At 45.7% G+C, this 21,454-nt stretch overlaps 13 protein-coding genes across 13 annotated transcripts; 6 read left to right on the plus strand and 7 right to left on the minus strand.

The window, feature by feature from the left end:
* Positions 1–47: 47 nt before the first annotated feature.
* Bathy14g00200 (predicted protein) lies at positions 48–1,655 on the minus strand (the record flags this gene model as incomplete). Its single annotated transcript, XM_007509140.1, has 1 exon — positions 48–1,655. One exon carries the CDS (start codon positions 1,653–1,655, stop codon positions 48–50), a length of 1,608 nt encoding a protein of 535 aa, XP_007509202.1.
* A 503-nt stretch (positions 1,656–2,158) lies between these two features.
* Bathy14g00210 (predicted protein) lies at positions 2,159–3,979 on the plus strand (the record flags this gene model as incomplete). Its single annotated transcript, XM_007509161.1, has 1 exon — positions 2,159–3,979. One exon carries the CDS (start codon positions 2,159–2,161, stop codon positions 3,977–3,979), a length of 1,821 nt encoding a protein of 606 aa, XP_007509223.1.
* Positions 3,980–4,035: 56 nt separating this feature from the next.
* Bathy14g00220 (predicted protein) lies at positions 4,036–4,717 on the minus strand (the record flags this gene model as incomplete). The annotated part of the gene is made up of 2 exons (XM_007509097.1): positions 4,036–4,043; positions 4,090–4,717. 2 exons carry the CDS (start codon positions 4,715–4,717, stop codon positions 4,036–4,038), a joined length of 636 nt encoding a protein of 211 aa, XP_007509159.1.
* A 430-nt stretch (positions 4,718–5,147) lies between these two features.
* Bathy14g00230 lies at positions 5,148–6,029 on the minus strand (the record flags this gene model as incomplete). Its single annotated transcript, XM_007509037.1, has 1 exon — positions 5,148–6,029. One exon carries the CDS (start codon positions 6,027–6,029, stop codon positions 5,148–5,150), a length of 882 nt encoding a protein of 293 aa, XP_007509099.1.
* A 497-nt stretch (positions 6,030–6,526) lies between these two features.
* On the plus strand, positions 6,527–10,510 carry Bathy14g00240 (predicted protein; the record flags this gene model as incomplete). The annotated part of the gene is made up of 1 exon (XM_007509235.1): positions 6,527–10,510. The coding sequence occupies one exon, from the start codon at positions 6,527–6,529 to the stop codon at positions 10,508–10,510; it is 3,984 nt and encodes a 1,327-aa protein (XP_007509297.1).
* A 174-nt stretch (positions 10,511–10,684) lies between these two features.
* Positions 10,685–11,188, minus strand: Bathy14g00250 (thioredoxin domain-containing protein 9; the record flags this gene model as incomplete). The annotated part of the gene is made up of 1 exon (XM_007509180.1): positions 10,685–11,188. One exon carries the CDS (start codon positions 11,186–11,188, stop codon positions 10,685–10,687), a length of 504 nt encoding a protein of 167 aa, XP_007509242.1.
* Positions 11,189–11,317: 129 nt separating this feature from the next.
* On the minus strand, positions 11,318–11,599 carry Bathy14g00260 (unknown protein; the record flags this gene model as incomplete). Its single annotated transcript, XM_007508999.1, has 1 exon — positions 11,318–11,599. One exon carries the CDS (start codon positions 11,597–11,599, stop codon positions 11,318–11,320), a length of 282 nt encoding a protein of 93 aa, XP_007509061.1.
* Positions 11,600–12,142: 543 nt separating this feature from the next.
* Positions 12,143–13,003, plus strand: Bathy14g00270 (the record flags this gene model as incomplete). Its single annotated transcript, XM_007509279.1, has 1 exon — positions 12,143–13,003. One exon carries the CDS (start codon positions 12,143–12,145, stop codon positions 13,001–13,003), a length of 861 nt encoding a protein of 286 aa, XP_007509341.1.
* Positions 13,004–13,177: 174 nt separating this feature from the next.
* Bathy14g00280 (predicted protein) lies at positions 13,178–15,113 on the plus strand (the record flags this gene model as incomplete). The annotated part of the gene is made up of 2 exons (XM_007508996.1): positions 13,178–13,529; positions 13,711–15,113. 2 exons carry the CDS (start codon positions 13,178–13,180, stop codon positions 15,111–15,113), a joined length of 1,755 nt encoding a protein of 584 aa, XP_007509058.1.
* A 201-nt stretch (positions 15,114–15,314) lies between these two features.
* Bathy14g00290 (unknown protein) lies at positions 15,315–16,052 on the minus strand (the record flags this gene model as incomplete). Its single annotated transcript, XM_007509273.1, has 1 exon — positions 15,315–16,052. The coding sequence occupies one exon, from the start codon at positions 16,050–16,052 to the stop codon at positions 15,315–15,317; it is 738 nt and encodes a 245-aa protein (XP_007509335.1).
* A 913-nt stretch (positions 16,053–16,965) lies between these two features.
* Positions 16,966–18,324, plus strand: Bathy14g00300 (the record flags this gene model as incomplete). The annotated part of the gene is made up of 1 exon (XM_007509131.1): positions 16,966–18,324. The coding sequence occupies one exon, from the start codon at positions 16,966–16,968 to the stop codon at positions 18,322–18,324; it is 1,359 nt and encodes a 452-aa protein (XP_007509193.1).
* A 196-nt stretch (positions 18,325–18,520) lies between these two features.
* Bathy14g00310 (phosducin-like protein 3) lies at positions 18,521–19,270 on the plus strand (the record flags this gene model as incomplete). The annotated part of the gene is made up of 1 exon (XM_007509055.1): positions 18,521–19,270. One exon carries the CDS (start codon positions 18,521–18,523, stop codon positions 19,268–19,270), a length of 750 nt encoding a protein of 249 aa, XP_007509117.1.
* Positions 19,271–19,333: 63 nt separating this feature from the next.
* Positions 19,334–21,073, minus strand: Bathy14g00320 (predicted protein; the record flags this gene model as incomplete). The annotated part of the gene is made up of 1 exon (XM_007509159.1): positions 19,334–21,073. One exon carries the CDS (start codon positions 21,071–21,073, stop codon positions 19,334–19,336), a length of 1,740 nt encoding a protein of 579 aa, XP_007509221.1.
* Positions 21,074–21,454: the final 381 nt, after the last annotated feature.

A 21,454-nucleotide genomic window follows, 5' to 3' on the forward strand; every position in this document is an offset into this window, starting at 1 on the left:
TTACAGCAAACGCTATCTCTTTCACTCGCCTAATAATCTATGATTCTTCACACCGCCGCTTTTGAAATTGTTGTCGACCAAATGTCCTCCTTCTTCTCGTCATCCTCCTCGTTGTCGTCGTTGTCAACGAATCGATTGTGCGTGCCACCAACTCCGCCGGGTTGATAAAACGGGAACTTCAAAACTTCGTTCGCGGATGTGCTCTTTGACATGATCACTTTCTTTTGTTGTTGTTGTTGTTGTTTCGCCATCTCTTTTGCTTGTTTGAGAAGATTGAGATCTTCTTCGGAATCGTCGTCCATGTCCTCTTCCTCTTCCTCTTTTTCCTCTTCTGCTTCTTCTTCGACCATCATATCTTCTTCTAAGTCGCTGTCTGATGATTCTAAATCTACCCCGTTGAAGAGTAAATATTGTCGATCGTCTTCGTCTTTGCCTTCGAAGAAATCCTCGTACACTTCCCACGGATCGCACTCGAAAATATTCACATCCGAGTAGTTTTCTTCGTGTTTTTTCAACTGATCAAACCCAAAAGTTTTGTAAATCTCCGTTCTCGAGGGATCTTTGAAGCACAGGTACGCGACCGTGAGCTTTTTAAAGTCTAAAGTCGCTTTGTGCGCGCGAGTGAGTAGTATGGAGTTCTTCTTCTTGTTGTTGTTGCTCTTCTCCCTCTCGTCGTCGCTCTCGTCGTCGTTTAAAGAGCAACAATACATCTCTCTCAGTTCGCTCCCTTTCTCGCCAAACGCGGACAAATCTTTAATCAACACCAACTCCCCGTTCTTTTCCATCTCGAGATACGCGTTTTCCGTCTCGTCGCGTCTGCCTTTGTTCGTCGAAAAATTCGTTCGCATCTTTTTCTTCTTCTTCTTCTTCTCCAAACACACTCGACAAATATCCGTCAAATCATCCGCCGTTTCTCCTCCGTCTCGTTCATCTTTTTCTCCGCTTCTACTTCTCGAACCGGTGGTGGTGGTAAACCTGTACCATCTTCCCAACTCTAAAAGCATGCCGCATTGATCGCACCACCCTCGCATCCTCCCGCTTGACGCCGCGTTATAACTCGGATGCAATCGTTGACTGAGTTTGTGATACTTACTTCTCGCGACGTCCGCGTTGATTTTCAACGACGACGACGACGACCGCTTACCATTTGTCTTCAACTTCAGTTCAAGGAAAAAGTCAAACGCGTCGTTCAGTTCGATATTCCCTCGTTCAAATCTCGTGCGTTGTTGTTCTTCTTCCTCTTTGTCTTCTTCTTTGTCTTCATCTCCTTCTTTATTAGAGAAGTAATCTTTCTTTCGAAACGCGCGTATTTGATTCGTCTCCGAAATCGTTCTCGACCCGAGCATATTCTTTCCTTTTTCTTTCACCATCTGGTGTATTAAAACTCGAACTGGGAGAGACAACTGCGTCTCGGAAAACGTGATGGAATTGTTGTTTTTACTGTTGTCGTTGTTGTCCTTAAGAAACGCCTCGAACTCTTTCAACACGGACTCGGGAATACTGCCGTCGCCGTCGTTTTGGCGGCTTTCATCGTTGTCGTTGTTGCTTTTTAAATGACTCTCATCATTAACAGTGCTCTTCTTCTTCTTCTCCTTTTCCTCCTCCTCTTTTTCTCGTCGCACTTCTTTTGATTCTTCTTCTTCTTCTCTCGTCATCATCTCATCAGCTCTGTCCGTGATGATGATTTTGATGAATCGATGACTTTTTATCAGAGACTCTTAAATTATATAAGAGTTGAGCACAGAGAGAGTAGTACTCCTACAGTAAGTGTCTTTTCACAAAGAACGAAAGAATCAAAGAATCAAAGGGATATCTCTCTCGGTCTGATGAGACTCTCTGAAATAATGACTGTCTCTTAACAGACTTATATGATACTAAGTTTGTTGTGTGTTTAAACAACTGTCTTTTTATGAATTAATTTCTCCCTTTAAAAAAAATTGCTTCTTTTTTTTGTCAAACACTTGTCCGACAGTCCAAAAATGTATTCAAATCGAACCTTACATTTCTTCATTTTTGCATTCACACCATACACGAGTGACAACAACAACAGAGTCGTCGTCGTCTCGTCTTTAGTAAATTATTAAACGACGACACAGTGAAGACGAGACGACTTTATAATAAAAACAACACGAAGAACAACAACGCGACTTTTATGACGATGGGAGGAGAAGAAAACAAGAGCGATTCAGAAAACGAGGGAGGAGGACGAAAGAAGAAAAAAGTGTTAACAACAAGGTTCGATTTACCGAAAGAATCCGAGTTACGAGTGGAGTGTAAATTGAATCGGTTTTTCCACGTCGCCGTTGTGCCAAACTCCGGGACGTGCGAGATTTTTGGAAGCGAAATTGGATCGTCGTCGTCTTCTGCTTTATCATCGAGTGGTGGTGTATCATCAAGCGTTGGTGGTACGAATACCACGAAGAAAAAGTTGGGAGGCGGGAAGTGGGCGTTTTTCACGTACTCTGGGTGCACGATTGAACTGGAAGAAACGAATCAGACGAATGCGACGAATGCGAATTCGAAGATTCATCTGACAACGAAGAAGACGAGCGGTGAAGGCGCCGGCGGCGAGGATTTTGGTGACGATACGGGAACAAGAAACGAGGATTCAGACGACGATTTAGAAAAGAGTGGAGACGAAGAGGATAAAGATAAAGAAGAAGAACAAGCGATCGAAATAGCGTACGTTTCCGAGGAAACGCCGATGGTGAGTTACTTGAACGTGCACGGCGTATTAGAGGCGAAGCGAAAGAAGGCGAGAGATTGCTCGTCCGCTTTAGTATCGAGCGACGACGCGGTAAACGAGATGGAGAAAGAAGAGGAGGAAGAAGATACAAAGAAGAAGAGGAAGAGAGGAGAAATAGTAGAAGGAGAAGAGCAACAGGAGGAAAAAGAAAACGATGGGGTTCGTCAAAAATCATCCGCGGGTCCGCGAGTGTTAATCGTTGGCCCGGCTGACGTCGGGAAATCTTCCTTGTCGAAAATCCTCATCAATTACGCCGCGCGACAAGCGTGGTCGCCTTTATTCATCGATTTAGATCTAGGCCAAAACGCTATTTCAGTCCCGGGAACGATATCGGCCGCTCCAATCGATCACCCGATAAATCCGTTCGAGGACGGCGCGCACGTGAAATCTGAAATGCCTCTCAGTTACTTTTTTGGCGACGTGACGGTTACGGAAAACTCGAAAGAGCACTATAAATTTCTCGTAGAGAAAATAGCGGAAATGATGGAGGCGAGAAACTCGAAAAACGAACACGCCAGACATTCCGGGTGCATAGTGAACACCATGGGATGGATCGAAGGGTTAGGCTTAGAGTTGATCTTACACGCCGTGAAAAGCTTAGAGATTGATACGGTTTTGTGTTTAGGCCAAGAGCGATTGTTTCAAACGTTATCGAAACAGTTCGCGAAAGACGCCGCTTTGGCGCAGCAGCAACAGCAAAAGAACAAGAAAAACAAGAAGAAAACATCAAGTAGCGATGATGATGGTAAAAAAGTCGATGCGGCGGTTGAGATTCTCTCTTTGAAGAAATCCGGGGGCGTGGTTGAACGAACGACCGAGTTCAGACGTAAAACTAGAGACGATCGGTTTCGCGAATACTTTTACGGGTTCGATTTTGTCTCGAATCCTCTCTCGCCGGTGGCGCAATCGGCGTTTTTCTCCTCCGTTTCCTTTTATAAAGTTGGCGGGGGGGCGAAAGCCCCAACGTCTGCGTTACCGATCGGTCAAGAAGCGAGCACGGACCCGATGCGAGTCGCTTCTGTGATCCCATCCATGTCTTTAGTCAACGCCATCGTTGCGGTTTCGCACGGTAAAACGCAATCGGATTTGTTAACCTCAAACGTCGCCGGGTTCATTCACATCGTCGAGGTTGATATGCACGCCAAACGTTTCACGTACTTGAGTCCGAACCCGGGGCAGTTGCCGAACACGAACTTGATCGTCGGCAACGTGAAATGGTTCCCGGAGAATTAATAATAAAAATTACTATAAAAAATTACTATCGTCTAAAAGTCATCCTCCTTTCCTTGTCAGCCAGCTTCCTTTTTTCGTCGTCGTCGTCTGAGTCGTCGCGTTGTTGCTACTCTCGTCGGTTCTGCTACTCCTATTATCATTATTATTATCATCAAACGCTGCTTTTTCGACGAAATCCTTATAGTTCTTCTCTCTCACCGTCTCTCTCCATCTCTTCAACTCCTCCAACTCTTCGACCACGTCTTCTAAACTCTCTTTCGTTAACTCCATCAACTTTGTCAGCTGTTGCCTTTCCACGGCGGCTATTTTTTTCTTCTCACGTTCGCGTTCGTTCGATTTCTCGGCTTCCCAATACACCAACCCTCCGGCGACGGAAAAGAGAAAGATCTCCGACACTAACTCCGCTCCGTTCGTCAAGGCGACGTCGTCCGACAAAGGTTTCACGTATTGGTGGTGCGAAGACGAAGACGCTCCGGAGGACGATTTACTCCGACCTCTGGTCACCACAATCTCTAACGGTTTCCCACTTTTTGTATCCATCACCGTCGTCGTCGCTGGTTTTCGTGGTATCGGCGCTTCTAACACGATGTACGAATACATGACGTTGATTTTCTGCGCCAAGGAAATGCACGTCTTTTTCAGCTCTGGTTGACTGACGATGAAGGATTTCAACGATTTCGCCATCGGTTTGGAGACTGTTTTCAGAACCAACGAGAACGCTTTCACGTATAACGCCATTTTCTTGTTGTTAGTATTAGTCTCTTCTTTTTGCAAACGAAACTACTGTCTTCGTAATGTCTGTGTTATCTGTTTTGGATATAATGGATGAAGTAATTTGAATGACTCAATTCCGCAACGCAATGTATAGAATCGCGAGGATTTGTTTCGTCGTCGTTTCCTCCTCCTAATCCTCAAGCACGACTCCTCCTACTACCACCAAAACCAGAACCAAAAACGCTCTCTTCTTCTTAAAGACTGAAACTCTTTGAAACTTTTGTTAATAAACACAATAATAATAATAATAAAGAGTGATGTGTTTGTTGTTAAAAATTGAGAAACGAACTTGAGTTTTAATGTGGACAAATAAAGGACGAGACGTACGATTTTTTGCGCGCGTTATTAGTGTTTACAAAAAAACTATTCTTATTCAAAGAAGTCTAATTATCGATTATTCTGAATGGCCTGGCACGTGGAGCTCTCCGTCTTTGTAAGACCAACCAGGTGGGAGAGGACAGTTATTGTCGAGGAGGTATTTTAAACATTCGGTTTGGTTGTTGTTGTGTGCGTATATTACGGCGTCCTCGTCCCACGGCGCTTTGGCGGTTTCGTGTAAGTACTTCACACAGTCTAAGTGACCTTTCTCGGCCGCAAACTGACACTCAAATCCGCTATATTTATCAAACTTACGCTCGACAAGATATTCGAGTATGTGAAGATGACCATTTAAAGCCGCCCATCGGGCAGTTAGCGAATCCCAAGGCGCTTTGACTTCTTCGTGTAAGTATTTGAGGCACTCGAGTTGACCTTCTAAGGCAGCACATGCACACGTTCCCGCATCAAGAGGACACTCATTTGCCACGCAATACTTTACCATTTCCAGATTACCTTGGTCTACGGCCGCTCTAATCGTCCTATAATCCCATTCACACTTTTTCTCCTCTCGTATCCACTTGAGCAACTCGAGTTTATTCGTGTAAGCAACTTCCCAGCAGAAAGATCTTTCGTCTTCTAAGTCACCCGACCACAACGATTTATGCTCCCACGCAACTTCCAACGTCGATATCGACGACATATCTTTGACCATGAAACTCTTCTTCAAATCGCTCTCGCGAGACGATCTCTTCATCAACTTTCTCGTCTCACCATTCACCTCGTACAAAAACTTCACATCGTTCGAATTCAGTTTCGGCAAGATATGAGTGAAACAAATATCGTCGCACTTCACGACCACATCCCACAACAAAGAATCTCGAAACTCCCAAATCATCCGTCTTCTTTTCTGCCCTCTCGTCCTTAAAATCACTCCTTCTCTTCCTCTCTCAGAAGACATATCGATGATGACTTTTTGGCGTCTTTCTCTCTCTCTCCCAAAGTCTTTTATTATTAAAAACGTTTCATCTTCATCGCGCGTGTTGTTGTTTTTACACTCATGTTTTTCTTCCCCTCAATTGCGTGTGTTGTTTTTTGCCTTCAAAAAAAATTCATCATGCATCTTTTGTGTTTTCTTTCTTCTTTTTCTGCCCTGATGAAAAAATTTTTCTCTGTTGTGTGTTCTTTCTCAAAAAATTTGCCCTCAAAATAATTTCTCCTTTTAAAAAAAAGAGCAAAAACTTTTTCACTCATTCACTCGCCTAAAACAGAAGAAGAAGACGAAGAAGAAGAAGAATTGAAGAAAAACCTTCTTTTCTTTTCCTCGTTCAAAGAAGACACCAGAACTATTACGAAGAAGAAGAAGACAACGACACACTTTAAAAGAGAGAACTTTTACTCTTAAACGGTTTTATTGAGAGCGGTGTTTTTATCAGAGAGGAGTGTGTTATAATAAAGATGACGAAAGAAGACGACGACGACGACGAGGAAATCATCATCGAACGTTTGCAACGAGAGAGACGACAAAAACGGATGAATGTCGACGAGAAAGAAGAAGACAAAGAAGATTCTTTTTTATCTTCAGACGAAGAGAAGAACGATGATACGAATAAAAAGAATAATCGTCAAAAGCGACGGTTGAAATCGTTCACCATGCCCGCGAACGCGACGAAAGACTTCATCTTTCAAAGCGGAAAAGGAGAAGACGATCAGGAGGAAGAGGAAGAAGAATTACTCTATCGAGAAAAGTTTGGCACCTCGAAGAAAATTTCAGATCGAGAAAACGAATACAAAAAAAGACGGTTTCAGAGACAACTCTCGCCGGAACGACGAGAAGGCGTTTTAAAAAAGGATTCCTCCTCTGACAACGAGCAAAAAGGAGGAGAAGAATCAAAAAGAGGGTACAAAGAAGCCATGAGAGAACAAATGTTCGCGAGAGAAAAAGAAGAGACGATGAGGAACATCGAGAGAAAGAGAGAGCGAGAGCGGGAGGAGCAGAAGAGGAGGGAAATGTTTTCTTCTATCAAAGCCGACGACGTCGAGGAAAAGAAGAAGGAGACAACAGAAGAAGAAGCTCCAAATTTGGAGGAAAAGAAGAGAAAGAGAAAGAGTCGGTGGGATAAGACGACGAACGGGAATGAAAAGAACGAGGAAAAAGAGGAGAATGTTGTTGTCGCGAGAACGATGGACGACTCCGCCGCGAATACCGAGAAGGTCAAGGAGCACCGCCGACGTTTGCAAAACGATGCGTGGGACGACGACGACGATGACGCCTCGCAATCGGTTGGGAATAAGAAAGGAGGAGTCACGAACGAGTGGGACGACGACGATTCGACGACGAAAGCAACCAAAAAGAAGCCGAAAAGAAACCGATGGGACGACGCGACGCCGAGAAACCAAACACAACCTTCTTCGACGCAAACAACGGGGACACGAAGGAAAGCGAGCAGATGGGACGAGACGCCGAGAAATGAACCAAGCGTCATGATGATGCAAACGCCGATGATTAATGGGGGTGGATTAGGATCCGAGACGCCGTTAATGACTGGTTCAACGTCTGCGTTTATGCAAACGCCCGCTCGATCCTCTGAATTCGGAGGAGGTCAACAACAGATTCCGATGACACCGGATCAGTTACGATCGGCCCGACACGACCGAGAGATGGAAGAACGGAACAGATTTATGACGGACGACGAGCTCGATGCGGTCTTACCAGGTTTGCCGCAATACAAAATACTCGAACAACCGAAAAACTACGTCCCGCTCCGAACGCCGGCGAGAAAGGCGCAGTTTTCACTCGGCGGTCAAACGCCGTTGTCTTCCGCCGGAGGAGCAGGAAATGGTGGTGGTGGTTTCTCTATTCCAGAGGAGAATCGCACGCAAATGTTTGACGTCCCAGACGTCCCGGAGGATTTACCGACGATGAAAGCGGAAGATTACCAGTATTTCGCTCCGTTGTTGAAAGAAATCGACGAAGACGCTTTGTCCATCGAAGAACAAAAGGAACGGAAAATCATGAAGCTTTTATTAAAAGTCAAAAATGGTTTACCACCGCAAAGAAAGTCAAGTTTGCGTCAGTTGACGGACAAAGCGAGAGAGTTAGGCGCTGGGCCGTTGTTCAACCAAATCTTGCCTCTGTTGATGTCGCCGACGTTGGAAGATCAAGAGAGGCACTTGCTCGTGAAAGTCATCGATCGAATCTTGTACAAATTGGACGACTTGGTCAGACCGTACGTGCATAAAATCTTAGTCGTTATCGAACCTCTGTTGATCGACGAGGATTACTACGCGCGCGTGGAAGGTCGAGAAATTATCGCCAACCTTTCCAAAGCGGCGGGATTAGCGACGATGATTGCCGCCATGCGACCAGACATCGATAACGTGGACGAGTACGTGAGGAACACGACTGCTCGAGCGTTTGCGGTCGTCGCGCACGCGTTGACCATACCAGCTTTACTCCCATTCTTAAAAGCGGTGTGTCAGTCAAAAAAATCGTGGCAAGCGAGACACACCGGGGTGAAAATTGTTCAACAAATCGCCATCCTCTCCGGCGTCGCCGTGTTGCCGCACTTGACGAAATTAGTGCAAATCATTGAATCCGGTTTGGAAGACGAGAATCAAAAAGTACGAATGATTTCCGCTTTAGCCATCGCGGCGTTAGCGGAAGCTTCGACGCCGTACGGGATTGAATCCTTCGATTCCGTTTTAAAGCCGTTATGGAAAGGCATCCGATCGCATCGCGGCAAAACGTTAGCGGCGTTTTTGAAAGCCATCGGGTATATCATTCCTTTGATGGACCCGGTTTACGCGTCGTATTACACGAAAGAAGTCATGGTGATTTTGATCAGAGAATTTGCCACCGCGGACGAGGAGATGAAGAAAATTACTTTGAAAGTGGTCAAGCAGTGCGTGCAAACGGACGGCGTCGATAGCGAATACGTCCGAACGGAAATTATTCCTCCGTTTTTCAAAAACTTTTGGGTGAGAAGAACCGCGTTAGATAGGAGAAATTACTTGGCATTAGTGGAAACGACTTTGGAATTAGCGTTAAAAGTAGGCGCTTCCGATATAATCTCTAAAATTGTCGAAGATTTAAAAGACGAATCCGAGCCGTTTCGACGAATGGTCATGGAATGCGTGACGAAGGTTGTCGAACACTTGGGCGTTTCCGACGTGGACCAAAGGTTGGAAGAATTACTGGTCGATGGCGTCTTGTACTCGTTCCAAGAGCAAACGCAAGACGAGAACGACATCATGTTGAACGGTTTCGGTACCGTCGTCAACGCTCTCGGTCAAAGAGCGAAACCGTACTTGCCGCAAATTTGCGGCACGATCAAATGGCGCCTGAACAACAAAAATCAAGACATTCGTCAACAAGCGGCAGATTTGATTTCAAAAGTCGCGCCGGTCATGAAAGTGTGCGAAGAAGAGCAATTGATTTGCCATTTAGGTGTCGTCTTGTACGAATATTTGGGCGAAGAGTATCCGGAAGTTTTAGGATCTATCTTGGGCGCTTTGAAATCCATCGTCGCCGTCGTCGGCATGTCGAAGATGACGCCGCCGGTGAAAGATTTGTTGCCGAGATTGACGCCTATTTTGAAAAACAGGCACGAAAAAGTGCAAGAAAACTGCGTGGATTTAGTTGGAAGAATTGCCGATCGTGGCGCAGAGTTTGTTCCCGCGAAAGAGTGGATGCGGATCTGTTTCGAATTGTTGGAGCTTTTGAAGGCGCGGAAGAAAGCCATTCGAAGAGCGTCGGTGAATGCGTTCGGGTACATCGCCAAAGCGATCGGACCGCAAGACGTCTTAGCGACGCTTTTAAACAACTTGAAAGTGCAAGAAAGGCAAAACAGAGTGTGCACGACGGTGGCTATAGCCATCGTCGCGGAAACGTGCGCGCCGTTCACCGTCTTGCCGGCGCTGATGAACGAGTACCGAGTGCCGGAGATCAACGTCCAAAATGGCGTTTTGAAATCCTTGGCGTTCTTGTTCGAATACATCGGCGAGATGGGGAAGGATTACATCTATGCCATTGCGCCTTTAATTGAAGACGCGTTGATGGACAGAGATATCGTGCACAGACAAACCGCGTGCGTGGCGGTGCGGCATTTACTCTTGGGTTGCGCTCGATTGAATTGCGAAGACGCGGCGACGCATTTGATGAATTTCGTCTGGCCAAACGTGTTTGAACAATCCCCGCACGTCGTAAACGCGGTCAACGAAGCCATCGAAGCGTCGAGAGTGACGTTAGGTCCGGCGTATACCTTGTCTCACTTAGTGCAAGGCTTATTTCATCCAGCGAGAATGGTTCGAGAGCGATATTGGCGCTTGTACAACAACTTGTACGTCGGATCGCAACAGAGTTTAGTCGCCGCGTACCCTCGATTGAAAGACGATCAAGAGAACGTGTACAAAAGACACGAGTTGGAAATGGTTTTGTGATTTTTGAGTATGATACTAGTAGTGTGTGTTTTCTGCGTTTGTACTATTTTACTCTACTACTTTTACTGCTATTATACTCCTTTCTTTATCACCCGAAAACATTCTCTCTTCTTCTTCTTCTAAATAAAAGTCATCGAAACTACTAGTACTCCCTAGGAGTCATCAATCAATCAATCAATCAAAATCGCTATCCTCGTCGCTTTCCGTCTTGTGGAACCCTCTCTTCATGCGTCTGTTTGCTAACTCTCTCATCACCTCCTCCTTATCGATTTGTTCGTCTCCTTTCTCCTCCTCTTCAATGGCCTTCTCTTCCTCTTCAACAGCGCCCGCCTCTAACAACCGTTTCTCTAAAGCCATCGTCTTGTAATCGTCCTTATTTCCGAAATCCTCGAACCCGACGATTCGATCGAACGCGACGCCGTTTTTGAACAAGATCAAACACGGCAGAACTTTCACGTTTAATTTTTCCGTAAAGAACGGCAAATCCGGCGCGTTTGCCTTCATAAATCTCGTCTGGAAATACTTCTGACTCAAGCTTTGCAAGTGTTTGTCGAGAATTTTGCACCTCTCAAACTCGTCCAAGGAGAAGTGCACGACGCACGTATGCGAAGACGTGACCGCGGACAAGAAGTCTTCCTCCGCGATCGAGGAGTACGACCCGTGGCCTAACCGTTCCATCTCGAACCGGAGCTTTTGTTCTGTTTTTTGTTGTTGTTGTAATAATAATAATAATAATAATAATGATAATCGTTAGTAAAGTAAAGTAAAGCAACGTAAAGCAAAGAACGAACAATCGCGAAGAATGTTTTACGTTAACGTCGTCGTCGTACCATTTTTCAGCTCTTCCAGTCGTTTCTCCTTCATCTCTTGTTGGACAGAATCCTCATCCATTTCTTCTTCCTCGTTGTTCAAGTTTATCGTGTTATTCCTCCTCCTTCTCGATAGTAAATCATCCTCATCAAAATCTTCTTTCTCTAAAATTTCTTTTTGGTAATCTCTCGCCGCTCGTTCCATCACGTGGCCGTAGTTTAACGAGCTCATCGTCGATTGGAAGTTTTCCGATTTTGAAAATCCGTTTGTGGTCGTCATTTTGTGTTTATTGTTGTTTAAGAGTATTCAACGGCACGAGTTCCTTCTTGCACTTTCCTTTAAGCGACGACTACTACTCTCGTTGTTGTTATTCTTGCGTGAATAGAAACAATTTCTTTCGTCGTCGACGAAAGAAGCTTTTTTGTGTGCGCGTTACTCTTAAAAGTGTCGTCTGATAATGTGTTCGTCGTTTCTTTCTAAAGTCTCGTCGTTTAAGTAAAAGTCAACGCTTTTTTGTTCAAATTCAAAAAAAAAAAAAAAGATTTTGATCAGGAAAAAAAGAGTGCGATACTTCTGTCTTTAGAATGAGATACCTTTTTACATCGCACGATTCACGAGAAACGACTAATGTTAAATGCGATGCTCAACCTCTAAAAATAAATTTGTTGTCTTTTTGTTCTTCTTCTCGTATTTTGGACTGAAAAATTGTTTTGTAAGGATAAGCACCATTTTGTACGGACGTAAGTGTCTTCGCCAAAATAATACATAAAATACACACGAAGAAGAAGAAGAATACTTTTTTGCTCATAAGAAAACGATCTGATGAACCAACCCATCGTGACGACGGGAGAAGAGTGCGAGAGCACACCCCCTTTGCCGTTGTGGCGTTTGTTCAGAGAGGCGTTGCTGAGTGGCGGCGCGTGTCGCGATATCGTGGAGAAGCATGTGATGTGTAAACTGAATCGAACCGATCTTAAATTCTTTTACGAGGTGAATACGGAGACGAGAAAGTTGATTAAGAGATCATCTCGCAAGGGGGAGTTGAAAAAAGGGTTTAAAGTGAGAGAGATGTCGTCGATATCGACGTTGGAGATTGCGTGGGAGCATAAATCGTCGTGGCGGGATTACTTAAAAGACGAAACAGATTTCTGCTGGCAAGTTGCTGGAACGAATAAACTCGAGTTGCTCAAGTGGGCGCGAGAGGAGAAAAAGTGTGAGTGGAATGTAGGGACGATTAATATGGCCGCAGACCAAGGCAATCTGGAAATGGTAAAGTATTGCGTTGCAAATAAGTGTCCTGTCAAAGAGTTTGCGTGTGCAAAAGCTGCCAAAAACGGTCATCTCGAGGTATTCAAATACTTACGCGAAGAAGGCAAAGCGCCTTGGGATTCGAGAACTGCCGCTTGGGCTGCTGAAAATGGTCATCTCCACATACTCGAATATCTTGTCGAGCGTAAGTTTGATAAATATAGCGAACTTGCGTGTATGCGTGCGGCCAAGTACGGCCACTTGGACTGTTTGAAGTACTTACACGAAACCGCCAAAGCGCCTTGGGACGAGGACGCCGTATACCACGCACACAAGAACAACCACCCCGAATGTGTACAATACCTCCTCGACAACGACTGTCCTCTCCCGTCCAATTGGCGATACGAACACGGAGAGTTACACGTTCCAGAATAATAGCATCGTCATCATCATCGTCATAAACATATACGCGCGTGTTACATTAGATTTTTTTTTTAAGAGCAGCGAAAAGACTCAAATAAGACTCTCGAACAAGGTAACAAAAACACCATTAAAACACCACGTTTACTCTTCTACTTCACATCTCTCTCTTAAGAAAGTAGTATTAAAATGGCAAACCCCTCCACTACTGCTGCAAAAGCCGAAACAACTGCGGCGGATAAAGGAGCACCTGCACCACCACCACCGGCGTACGAGTCTCTGAAGAATAAAAACGACGACGATGTGTCGAACACCAACGCGTCCTCTGATTCGCCTTTGAATCATCCAAACGCTCCTCCTGCTTCAACAGAGGAGAACGAGAGAACTTCTTCCTCTCGGTTCGAGAAGCTCACCGCGCGCGAGTTACTCGCAATCTCCCCCAACAGCGATCAACTTCTCTCTTCCTCCTCGGAAAATGGAGAGAAAGATGAAGAGGAAACGCTCAAATGCGAAGTGGGCGATCCGAAGAAGATTGGGCAAGGTGAGTGCATAAAAGATTATCTGTGTTTTAATTCGGCATTTGTTTTCTCTTAATTTAACAGATGATGATACGTTTGATACTCACCATCCATTCTCTCTCTGTGTGTAACGCTCTGCGCATTATGATGACGCTTAAAACGAATCTACTGTTGCGTAACAACAAAAATTATTATACTTCAAAGGCTTGACGGCGTACGCGGCGTATACGATCAAATCAGAATCCACCTGTCGCTCGTACAAGAAAGCGAGCGCGCAAGTCGAACGACGATACTCCGATTTCGAGTGGTTGAGGAATAAACTGTTACAAAACTACCCCGGGATTGTTTTGTACAAGTTACCGGAGAAAATATCCGTCGCAGATCCATTCGATGAGGAATTTTTGGAGAAGAGAAGAGTCGGGTTCGAACAGTTTATGAAAGCGGCGTGCGAAAACGAAGAGTTGAAATTGAGCAAAGTTTTGATGCAATTTTTGTGCGACGATCAGTTGGAAAAAGAACCGTGGTACGCGAAAGTGAACGCGACGTCCGCGTTGGATGGCATCGGGTCTATGTTCAGCGGGTTAGGGAACGAGGACGAGTCGGTTCCAAGTAACTCGTCGAATAACAACACGCCGAACAAAATGAATTCTGCGAATACGAATACAAACAACACGAACAACAACATTAACAGCGAGTCTCCGGGGGGTGAACAAGCGACGACCACGTCGTCGGGAAACAAAGAAGATCCGGACTTTGCCGCTTTATCCAGCTACATCAAAAAGCTCGAGAAAGAACTCAGAGTCTCCGTCGACGTCGCCGAGCAAGTCATTTTGAGTTTCTACTCGTTGGCGATGCTTTCCGAAGCGATGGGCGAAAACGCCTCGTTCTTGGGCGACTGCGAAACCAAAGGGGCGCAAATGTTGCTGAAATCGAACCAAGCCGGCGGGTTAGGTAAAGCGTTCAAGAAAACCGGCGAAGCGATGAAGGCTATGAAAGATCCGATGGAACGTCGATCGAGAGATTTGAGCAAGCAGTTTCGGCAACCGTTGGTGTGGGCGAAACACTTGAGCGAGAGTTGCAAAGAAAGCACGGAAGCTCGAGCGAAGTGTTTGTACGACGTCGTTCAAGCGAAGAAACGGCTAGAACAGGCTTCAAAAAAGCTTGAGAACCAGTTGGGCGGTGGTTCGATTGTCGTCAACGCGCCGCCGCCGCCGTTGAATAGCAGTAGCACGCCAGACGCGACGCCGACGAAAGCAACGGGGGCTACCGAATCACCCACTAGCACGGCTGGAACGCCGAATAACGCCACCGAACAGCTCACCTCGTGGTTTTCCTCGGTCACCGCCTCGTTAACGGCGAAACCGCCGACGATTTACGAGATGCAACAAGACGTGGAATTGAAAACGCGAGAGGCACGAGCGATGGAAGCGAAGTATGAACTCGTGAAGAGAAGAACCATGATCGAGTTACCGAACGCGCACGAACGCATCGAAAAAGTTTTGAATTCCTGTTTCGAAGACATGACGCAGCTGATGCAAGAGTTGGCAAAAGTACAAGTCGCGGAGTTTGAAAGCATCATGCCTGGTTCCACGAACGCGCAGCATTAGAAGGACAAATAATTCTTTCTTTCTTTCTTTCTTTCTTTATTATAACTTGGTACAACAAAACCACGGAGTAAATTATTCTTTTTTAATAATAATGATGTATAAAGTGTTGTTGATTAAAACATTCGTCTTTAACATTATTAAAAGTCGTTCGTCGAAATGTATAACAATCGTCTTGTGAAGAAAAGTATGACGATACAGTACTCATCCGTCGTGTCTCTTCCCACCACCGCCTCGTCGCGGAAACACGATTTTCTTCAACTTTGGGAACCTCTCGAATAAAACTAAATACGCGAACGCTCCGTGAGACGCCAGAGTGATTAAAACCCATCCAAAACTCTCCCCGCTGAACAATTTCAACGCGATCACCGCAAACGCGAGTTTAACGACCATCATAATCTTCTTCAAAACTTTCATCAAAACGAAACCGACGCAACCGGCAAAGTACACTTTCAAAACTTTCCGATTGGCTCGCGCAAACGCCAAAACTGTTTTCGCCAAGACGAGGGATACCGGCCAAGGAATTGGCACCCAAACCGATGACAACACGCCTAAATACACTCTCTCGTTCACCACCATCGTCGAGAAGAGGAAATAATCGTCGTAGAGCATGTTCTTCGAGCACTGCTCGCCTTCCGGTACAATCGATCTGGCGACGAGCGCGAGCGCGTTGGACATCAATCCTCCTTTTCCTTTTCCTTTTGATCCTAATCTCTCTCTCACGCACTTCTCGTAAAAGCTCTCCCTCGTCGGTCGTACATACGGACTCAGGACGGTGAAAAACAAAAGCGAAAACAGGACGATGAATGCGTATTTTTGTGCCATTACTTTTTGTTTTCCTCCAAAACCTCTTCCTCTTCCGTTGGTGTTGTTGTTGCCAGCATCATTCATCGCAACAGGCGGTCTCGGTTTCCCGGTGTTCTTATTCGAAGACGCGCGCATTTTATTCTTTTTCTTCTTCAAATGTGTGACTTCTTCTTTTTACCTTCTTCTTTTCGCCTTTTTGCGGCGTTCTTCTCTCCGTTCTCTCGTCTTTACAATACTAACAGAAGAACAGAAGAAACCTAAACGAGCAACGAACGAGATTTGAATTCCTCTTTTTCTCAATCACACAACGCTCTCAAAGACAACGTATTATTAAACAACTCAATAAAGACAGACGACGGGGGGACAAAAGCGTAACAACGAATACTCTGTTTTTACCACCACCCTTACTTAGAGTGTTCGTATTATTAAAAGAGTGCGCCGAACAAACGCGAATCCCTTCTTCTTCTCACGTACGACTGCTAAGAAATGGAGACCTTTCTCCCTAAGTGTCGACCTTCGTTGGAGGAAACGTCACGAACGACACCACAACAAAAGCACGAAACAACGCGAAGAAGAACAACTCACATGATAATAATAATAATAACACTACTACCACTACCTCTCGGCAGTTCCTTTTTCTGATACTCTGCTTTTGTGTGCCGTTCGTTTGTTCTTCTCCAAAGCCCTTTGTTTTACACCAGAGCTCTACTACTCCTTCGCGTGGTATTTTTAGTCTCGCGTGTCGACCTTTTGGAGGACATCGAACGAACGACACAAAATTGCACAACACACAACGCATCATCTGCTTTCAGAAGAACGACACAAACGTCTCTCTCTCTCTGTGTGTGTGTGTGTTCCTTCTCGAACAACAACAGGTAGTACTGGTGTTTTTGTCGGCTTCTAAAAGTTCTTCTGTTGTAAGAAGAAGCTCTTTCGTCGTAAAGGGAAAAGAACGATTAAAGAACGAAACTCTTCTCGAGTCGTGTGTTCAAACGAGAATGTGAATGCGAAGAAGAAGCCTTGATTGAGTTGAAACAGAGATCAGAACATGACACCAACAACGACAACGACAGACACCGGAGTGAGACGATGTCTTTCGATCAAAAATCGATGGAACCCGTCGAGACCTTTTTACGTCCCTCTGTTAGCGCGCGCGTTTCGTCCGGATTTTTCCTTCTCGGAACAAAATTCCGAGGACGCGTTGAAAGCGAGAAGAGAGACAAAAACGAAGAAGACAAACTTTAAGAGGAGCGCGGACGACGACGATGATTTTTTGTCCTCATCTTCGGAAGGGGGGGTCACGTTTGAATCGGAAATAGGTCAGAGACGATACCAGTTTTGCTTAAAAACGATTGGTCAGGAGGTGAGGAGAGAAAATCCAGAGCTCGTGGAGTTGGTGGTGACGTCGTTATTGAGAGCGACGGAATGCGACGTGGCGAGGACGTTGCACCGGGCGCAGCAGTATTTTGATTTTTACGTGGACGTGTTCGGGAAGTTATCGTTTAAGCAAACGTTAAAGGACGATGAGCAGTTAAGAAAGAGCTTTGAATCCGGCGTTTTGCAGGTTCTCGAAAATTGCGACGATAAAGGACGAAGCGCGATTATCCTTTTGTTCAATCGGATGTTGCCGGGACAAACGGAATCGAGCGGGATGCAGATGATACGAATGATCAATTACATAATCCTTCGTACGCTGAAAAATTATCCGACGACGCAGAAACACGGGATCATAGTTATTCCCGATATGGGCGGATTTTCCTACGAAAACTATTCGTTTTCAAACGGTCGAACGAACTTGTACGTGATTAGCAAATTTTTACCGTGTAAAATTCACAAGTTTTGCTTGTTGCGACCGTTGTATTTCGTAAAGTTTGTGCTGCCAGCGCTGAAATCGTTCGTATTCCCGGGTCCGATGTCCGCAAACGTGCACATATTAACGCAAGATCCGAGAGATTTGCTCAGGGAACCTATAAATTTAAGAGCGGAGATTTTACCGCCGATGTACGGCGGCACGAACACGAGTTACGATTTCATCCCGCGCCTCCGAGGGTGGGAGTTAGAGGAAGAAGAGACGGAGTTTAGCGAGATGGGGAGTTCGAATCATCACAACGACAACAACAACAACAACATGGAAGAAGAAATCGGCGACGACAAAGAAAGCGGATTCGCGCGCGAGCTCTTTAAACGCCAAGACCAATTCGGAAACGATATCGCCATGGACTGCGCGAGAGCGCCTTCGAGAGAGAGCAACGACCTCAACGACGACGACGACGATTTTAGTCATAATAACGAGGAGGACAAAACGTCAGGGGGAGGAAACTTTTTGACCTCCTCTTTCGATGATAACAATACATACGATTCCGCCGACGATAAAAGTTTTACGAATAAAAGTTTCGAAGTTTTATAAGTAAGTTGAGTGAGAAATGCGTTTGATTAATTTAATCAAAAAACCCTAAACTCGTAGTCAATTAAACGCATCTTTTCTCACGACGAGAAGCGCAAAAACAACCGCCACAAAAGCACTTATTACTTCTTCATCTCACAACACACGCCTTCAGTTTGTTTCTCTTCTTTCGCACAGAGTGCAAAAACAACAACAACGGATGAAGACTTTGACGAAACAGACGACGACGACGGAATGGGACGAGGTATTACAAAAGAAATTCGGAAACAACTTTGTGAAAGAAGACAAAGTGAAAGAAGACGAGCAAAGAAAAGGAACCCCGAGGACGATGAAAAAGGAAGAAACGAACGTGGCGATTTTCGAAAACGAGCGCGACGATGAAAACGACGAAAACGATGAAGACGAAGAAGAAGAAGCGTTCATGAAGTCCTACCGAGAAAAACGAATCGCGGAGATGTTATTTATGCAAAAAGAAGAAAAGGAGGATGAAAAGGAAGAGAAAAACAACAACGTAAGAAGGAACGAGTACGTGATGCACGTCTCGCACGAACAGTGGACGAAAGAAGTGACGGAGGTATCTCGCTCTCATCCTGTTCTGGTGCTGTTAACGAAAGAGAATTCGAAGGCGTGTTTTACGCTCGAGAGAGTGATGGAAGATGTGGCGCGTACGTATCGAACGTCGCGGACGAAGTTTCGTCGGGCGGAGGCGAGGGATATCATTCCGAACTATCCGGAGAGGAACGTGCCGACACTTATTTTGTACAGGAACGGGGACGTGGTTGAGAATATCGTCGGCATCGAACAGTTTGGAGGGATGAGTGGGGTGAACACGGAGACGGTGAGAAGACGCGTAAGGATGAAAAGCGATGAATTTTTGATGGACCGAGGAGAGGAGGAAGCGAAGGAGGCGGAAAAGAGACGAGAGAAAGAGACGGCGAAAAACGGATGAGGAGGAATAGGAATAGAAATAGAAATAGCTTTTACTAGAAGATGTAGCATGAGTAGTTCTAAATTAAGAAGATGCATCTAAATCTAACTCGAGCAGCATCTTCATTTTTTGCTTCTTCAGCTTATAGTGCTTCACGGCACCGCCGCCGCCGCCGTCGTCGTCGTCGTCTATTCTTACGCGCTCCTCTTCTCCTTCTACAATACTATCAATATGTTTCTTACTAAACCCGAGCTCTTCGCACACTCGCAAAGCTCTCTCATCGATGTCTACGTTATCGTCGTCGTCGTCGTCTGAACCGTCGTCGTCATTATCATCTTCTTCTTCTTCTTCTTTTCCACCACTTTTCTTCCGCCTTTTTCTCCTCCGGCTCTCCCGCATCGCCTGGCAAAACGTTTCGCTTTGCGCTTTGGTCAAACTCGTGATTTCATTCTCGCAAAATCGGAAGACTTTGACCGGGTCGTGGTAAATCTCGCACGCCTCTCTCGATTGCCGGACTCTTTTGAACGCTTTCGCAAAACTTTCGCGATGGAAACATTTCAGAGCGGTGTGCAAACTTTTCGGCGCTTTCGGCCCGTCCAACCATTCGCACAACAGCCAGGCGTCTTCGATGGCGGTGTTCGCGCCTTGGCCTTTAAACGGCGACATCGGGTGGGACGCGTCGCCGATGACGGCTATGATGCCGTCGTCGACGATTTTTGTTGGCTCTTCGCGATCGTACAAAGGTCCAGCCCACGCGTGGCTGAAATCGGTCTTCTCGAACATCTTCGCGATTGGCACGCCTCGCCAATGGTTCGTTTTTTCCATGCAAAATTGTTTAATAATTTGATCGAAACCTGTCGACTCTCTCTCGCCGTATAACCGTTTCGCTTCTTCCTCGTCGCACCGAACGGAGAGTTGCCACATCGTTTTCTGTTCTCGATTATCGTCTTTATTCTCGTCCGCAAAAGGCATGGTAAACATTCTCGATTGGCCGTCGACGGCGTAGAAGCCTCGATTGTTCAACAAGTAATGTTTTAAAGACGTAAATCCCGTGATTAACACGACGCCCAAGTACTTCAAATCTGGAACCACTTCTTTCCCGTACAATTTTTGCCTAATCTTTTGCACTTTCGAGTGCGACCCGTCCGCGGCGACAATTAAAGCGCAGTTTTCGATTAAAACGTTCGTCGGTCGATGGCGATTCTTTTTCAAAGTTATCGTCGCCGTCGAGTTCCCGACGTTCATCTCGATATTTTCCACTTCCGCGTTCCACAAGATGTTCTCCTTCGGTATTCGTTCGAGCAAAATCTCTCGCACGACATTCCTCGGCACTCTCAGGTTTCCTTTTCTTTCCTTCTCTCCTCCTTTACCGTCGTTTCCTTCTTCTTCTTCGTCATCCTCTCGCCTTCGTAAAGACGACGACGGTTCAGACGACTTTGACGATGTGAATAAATACTCCCGAAACAGCTGCCCGAAATACCCCAACACGTCCCCATTTCTCGCATCGATCGTCCAGTGTTGCTTGGACGACACGTTTTCTCGTTTCAGCGCGTTCAATACGTTCATCTTTTCAATCGCCATATTCGTTTCCGATATCGTCAATCCGTAGCCTTGCCTTCGACTCGATTTGCTCTCGTCCTTTTCGAGCAGAAAAACGTTCTTCGTGTACCCTCTGCGGTGGAGTTCGCAGGCGACGGCGCACCCGGCGATGCCGCCACCGATGACGATGACTTTGCTTTCGTGTTTTTCGTCACTCTTCGTCGCATTCTTTGTTGTTCTTTCCTCGTCATCTTTCAGAAAGGCGAGCGGGTTTCGCTTTCGCATTTCCCCTACGACGACGACGAAGAGAGATAAGTTCGTTTTCTATGCGCACACTTTGAACGAATACGCTTTTAGGAAAACGAACGAGAAAGAAGAAGGGTTCGTCCAACAGCACGTACACTTAAAAGCTGCTTTGGAGGGAAGACAAAGACGCGTTGAGTATTCTTTTGCTGCTTTTTGCGTTTTGTCGTCTGTCTCTACAAAAATGAGGAAAAGAGGGAAAATGCGAGCGTTTTGTGCGCACTCGTTTCAACAACGCGCACATCTTCTCTGCCTCTGTGTAAATGCTTCTGAAAATTCGTACGCGTGTACATATATGTGTTTCTGTTCTTCGCGTGCATTTTCAGCTCTAGAATCAATGCGACCGCGCAGAGAGTAACAGAT

Source organism: Bathycoccus prasinos (assembly GCF_002220235.1).
Source record: "Bathycoccus prasinos genomic : Chromosome_14".
Classification (NCBI taxonomy): Eukaryota; Viridiplantae; Chlorophyta; class Mamiellophyceae; order Mamiellales; family Bathycoccaceae; genus Bathycoccus; species Bathycoccus prasinos.